Source organism: Pyrus communis, chromosome 2 (assembly GCF_963583255.1).
Source record: "Pyrus communis chromosome 2, drPyrComm1.1, whole genome shotgun sequence".
Lineage (NCBI taxonomy): Eukaryota > Viridiplantae > Streptophyta > Magnoliopsida > Rosales > Rosaceae > Pyrus > Pyrus communis.
The window spans coordinates 19,082,128-19,087,132 of NC_084804.1; the positions used below are offsets into that span (position 1 = coordinate 19,082,128).

The 5,005-nt window shown below is 36.0% G+C and overlaps 1 protein-coding gene across 1 annotated transcript; it reads left to right on the forward strand.

Annotated features, from left to right (window-relative positions):
• Positions 1–207: 207 nt before the first annotated feature.
• LOC137725365 (cysteine-rich and transmembrane domain-containing protein WIH2-like) lies at positions 208–3,653 on the forward strand. Its single transcript, XM_068464023.1, has 3 exons — positions 208–390; positions 548–719; positions 3,411–3,653. The coding sequence occupies exons 1-3, from the start codon at positions 339–341 to the stop codon at positions 3,454–3,456; spliced, it is 270 nt and encodes an 89-aa protein (XP_068320124.1). The 5' UTR covers positions 208–338; the 3' UTR covers positions 3,457–3,653.
• The last annotated feature ends 1,352 nt before the right edge of the window (positions 3,654–5,005 follow it).

Sequence of the window (5,005 nt, forward strand, 5' to 3'; positions counted from 1 at the left end):
TTGAATGCAGGCGGGCAAAACAAACAAACCTCCCCTTCTTTCCTTGCCCCAAGTAAAACCACCCTCCCGATTTACTGCCTTCCAAATTTATTTATTCGGAAAAAAATATAATATTGAAAACGAACACCCGTTCCCACATACAGCCTGTCCACACCTCTCTGTCCCTCTACATCCACATTAAATAACTTCTCTCTACTTATTCCAGAAGCAAAAGAGCAACCACCCAAAAAAAAAAAAAAACAAAAGAGAAAGAGGACTTGAGATATTTTCTGGGTTTTTTCTTTCTTCCGACTTTTTAATTTGTTAGCTATTGCAATCCATCAAGAACACCGCCAACAATGAGCTACTACAACCAGCAGCAGCCCCCCGTTGGCGTTCCTCCACCTCAAGGTAAGCAGACTTTGCATGTTTGGTTTTTTTCTTGATTATGTTTAGATCTGTACAAAATCTCCAAGTAATTTGATAATTTTTTTAATTCTGTGACACGGGGTTTGTTCTGATTTTGTATTTTTGCCACTTTTGTTTGTGTAAATTGTGATTGGAATAGGTTATCCACCGGAAGGATATCCCAAAGACGCTTATCCGCCGCCGGGGTATCCACAGCAGGGATACCCTCCACCTCAGGGGTACCCCCAAGGGTACCCTCCTCCCTACGCCCCTCAGTACGCCCAGCCTCCCCCTCAACAACAGAACAACACCAGTGGCCTCATGGAGGGCTGGTATGTAATTTCCTTCCCTTTCTTGTCCTCCTTTTTACTTTCTGTATTTCGCTTTGTAAAATTAGTGAATCTGAGTTTTGAGTCTTGGGTCTTGACTCAGATCTGGTTTGGTCTTGTTGAGTCTAGCACCGAGTCAACTCGGTCCCTGGTTTGTTGTCCTTTAGTCAAACATATCTTACAACTCTTTTCTGAAAGAGGAAATTGGAGCGATGGTCCTGAAATTATGACTCAAATTGTAGCGCTAGTCCCTGAATTAGGAATTCATTAGAATCTGCCCTTGACTTTGCCAAACTATGGAGCTTTGGTCCTTTATAACTCGTTAGATTTTCTGTCAGTACGCTGAAGTAGGAAGATATCGGATCCAAAATGGTGTTAATGTAGATGCCGGGATAAATTATTAAGAAGAAAAAAATAATCTAGCTTATTTATTATTTATTAATTTATTAAAATAAAACTAAACAAAGAAGAAAAAAGGCCAAATTGTAGAAAAGGTTCACGATCTATGCCCCAAGTCTAGTTTTTGTTCTTGTGCTCTACTAATAGTTTCTTCCGTTCTTGAATTATGTTATTTGTTGTACTATAATCATTTTTGTTAATTCCGTCAATTTTTTCATTAACTTGAGGGATAAAACAGGAATTCCATCCAAACATTATGAAATTGAATATACTTGGCTCCTTAAGTATTGAGGAGAAAGTCCTTTTTCCTGACTCCTGGCACATAAGTGCAGGGATACTCCAATTTCCACTTTCTAGAAAGACGGGTTCACACAAATGGTCCTAGTCTTGACCAGAGGCCATGACTTTTGTTCCCAAATTACCCTTTTTTCATGGACAGGGACTTCCTGATCGTCATGGCATTCCAAAATAATAAAGGAAAACTAATGAAAATGACTTGAAAAGTTTTAGTTTTAATTAAAAACCATGTTATAAGTTTTGTTTAATGATTAGTACAAGGCTCATATTAAAGTAGTCCAACTAAAATGACCCAACTATAATAAATTATGATTTGTCGATTTTATCCCTAACTTTTTTAGGTTGAGTTTCAGATTTTCGTCGTTAATGGAGTTCATCGTTGTTTTGCAAATCTTCTTCTTTTTCTTTGAAACAAAAATATCGATCATCATGCTATTTAATTTATATTTTGTATTATTTCGTTGAAATGTGATCATAGTTATTTTTCATAGTGTATTTGAGGTATTGTTTTTCAATTTTTATTCGTCAGTGGAGTTCATCGTTTGTTTCTCCAGAAAATAAATTTGAGATTTGCATGCTATTCAATAATAACGGCGGGTCATTCTTTCTAGACTATAAAAATAAATTGTTTCTGGATTTTAAGTATCATTGTTTTTGGAATCTAAGTTACTGTTTCTGGATTTAAATGAAATAGACACACTGTTTTTTAAATGTAAGCTAGAAAAGAAATAGTAAAATTCATTGTATTAGGATTCAAATCAAAATAAGCATCATGTTTCTTAAATAAAATAAAATCAACTGATGCATGAAAGAAAAGAAAGCATAGACTGTTTCTGAAATTTAAGTTATTGTTTTTTAAATTAAAGTTACTGTTTTTCAAATTTAAGTCAATGCTTTTGAAATTTAAGTCACTGTTTTTGGATTTTGGTTTTTTATTTTTATTTATTTTTTTCAGATACAGTGTTTGTTTATTCATTGACAAAACAAACACTATATCTGATTTTTTTTTTCTTCTAGAAATAATGTTATGTTTTAGTTCTTTTTTTTTTTTTTTTTTTTTCTCCAGATACTTTTTCGTCGGTTTCTACCATTAAACTTCTTTGAATTTGTTTCGGCGGCTTTGTTCCGATGAATGCTTCATTTTTCAACTTTGATTTAGTTGTTTTTTAAATGGGGGAATTCAATTTGATAGGAAGACAGGGAGTTATTATGGCGGTTTCGTGCTGGGTTGAGGTTGGTGAAGAGTCAAGACAATATCGAATCATTTAGGGGTGGTACGAAAGTGTAGATTTGTAGCGGGTTGAGCTTGTAAGTTTGAACTGAGGACAATAGTTTTGAATATTTTTTATTAAACTTTGAGCCCTTTTGATTAAATAACATTTTGGGAGGGTTTTGGGTTAAATATTTGTTGGTCCAAACCTTTTTCATTAAAGCTCTCAAATAATAATGTGCGTGAGAAAGTTGAATCTCGTAACATTACATTATTTGTGTAGAAGAACGCATTCCATTAATTATTGTCATTTTTATCTATTTATTACATAAATCTCAAAATTTAATGATATGTTTTTCGTTGAGAACATCAAGATAGTGTCGTCTGGGTAAGTATATTTATGTCACAAGGGTCAGGGGCAATCTAGTTATTTAGGTATTGTTTGATGATTTTGAGGTTGTACTTGCGACAATAATGTTCTGCAGTTTTTGGACAAGTACTATGCTGTGTGATTTTTTTAAGGGACAAGGATTGTCTTTCCTTCCACTTCCGGTGACCTCTTGTGTGCTCTTATTTTGTGTGGTCATGGTTAAATCACGTCAATCTTTTATATTGTTTTTTTTTTATAGAGATAATAAGACAAAAATGAATAGTAATATAAAATGTTGATATGGATTAACTGTGACCACACAAACAGGAGAGCATTAGAAGTGCGAGGGCAGACAATCCTTGTCCTTTTTTAATGTCTGCATTCCCTAATTTGTTATCCAATTTTATGAATGTTGCAGTTTGGCTGCTCTGTGTTGTTGCTGTCTGCTAGAGGCTTGCTTTTGAATGGAGTTTTGGATCAAAACTACGAAGTGAAGCTGAAGTCCATTTATTTGGATTGAACAATATTTGATTCCCTGATTTGGGCTGTCAAATTTTTCTATCTGTTACATTGTGTAGTTTTTGTTTTTACCTTTTGGATTGTGAGCAAAATATAATTCTCTGATTTTCATAAATAATATGAACTTGTGCTTGAAATGTTACATTGGTTTTAGATCTTCTACCTATGTGCTTAGTATGTTTCCTTTGAATTCTCAACTCGAAATGTGATGGCTTCATGTATGCGTGGTTGATGCTAGCATAATCCTTACCAATGCCAGCGAAAATGTGTCCCATTGGGTTTGAAGGTTAAAGTAGGAAGTTTAGGGAGATTTGGAAGTTCTTTACAGGAGTAGGACATTGGACAACTACGATTTTCTGGCAGCTTTTAGGTTTTGGCTTTGTAGGGTTTGTTGATGTGATGGGTTGGATTTTGTTTTTGGGATAAAAGAGAAGTAGAAGAATATTTCCTCTGAGCTGGAGGAATGTTTCAAGTGATGCTTTGAAATATGCTTCTACATTGAGGAGGCCGTCATGGAATCTTTACATCAAAAGCAAGCAAACGGGAAGATTAAATAAAAAAGGATAGGGAGCAAGGCCTTTTTTGGTAACGAGAGTGCATTTCATTTGGTAGCAGCCCAAAAAGGCCCTAATACAAAATATTCCCAACAGTAAAAATGAAAATACATCAGCAGCCCAAAATGTAAAAGAACCCTAAATTATAAACCCTAACATCAAACCATACACACGCAGCTGCCGCTGTGGAAGAAGACACCACCACCGTAGAAATAAGTCAAAAGACAAAGAAGAGTGGTCATACGAAAATGAGGACATTGTGACGCACGTATTCAATCGACCAACTGAATACAACATGATCCTGAGATCGTAGTTCCGTTGAGACACATCTGCAGCCCATCGATAAAGTACAACGTATAACATGGGAAAAGGCTTTATATTCGAGCTATTTAGAGAATGAATTAGAAACATGTTGAATATGATACCATATTTGCTCAACTTTCAATTATCCATTATGATCTAATGGTATGTTTGTTTGCCCTCACTAGTTTTCACTGGACTTGATTGAATTAATTGTTAGAGTAGTCTAGTATTTGTTAGCCACATTACTCGCCTAGACAAAACGCCTTGCCATACGGTCTTAACAAAACCCCCAAATCTAGCGGACTGCTAAGACCACCACTGCTCTACGCCCCTCCCCGCTTTGCCCCTCTGCGAGTTTTGGGCTTTCGTTCTTGCAAGCTTCAATTGGCAATGTGTCAGTGATATCATGGATGCCAAGCTCTTGTGATAGCCATGGATGCCAAGCTTCAATTCCCATCTCTGCTCTAGTGAGCTCTTGCAAGCTTTAATTCACAACGCTTCGGGCCACAACGCCTTAAGGCCTTCAATACCCACTCCCCATTTGGTCTCCTACGCCATTTTTAACACACCCAACAATTTTTTTCCGATCAAATCCCAGAAGAAAACTGCGCCATCCCTCCGCGAGTTCTGGGCTTTT

Excerpts from the sequence above, each read along its gene's own strand:
- LOC137725365 (XM_068464023.1), top strand. The coding sequence starts at position 339 with ATGAGCTACTACAACCAGCAGCAGCCCCCCGTTGGCGTTCCTCCACCT. Across the intron at positions 391-547 it reads TGGCGTTCCTCCACCTCAAG|GTTATCCACCGGAAGGATAT; the intron begins GTAAGCAGACTT and ends TGATTGGAATAG. Across the intron at positions 720-3,410 it reads AGTGGCCTCATGGAGGGCTG|TTTGGCTGCTCTGTGTTGTT; the intron begins GTATGTAATTTC and ends TGAATGTTGCAG.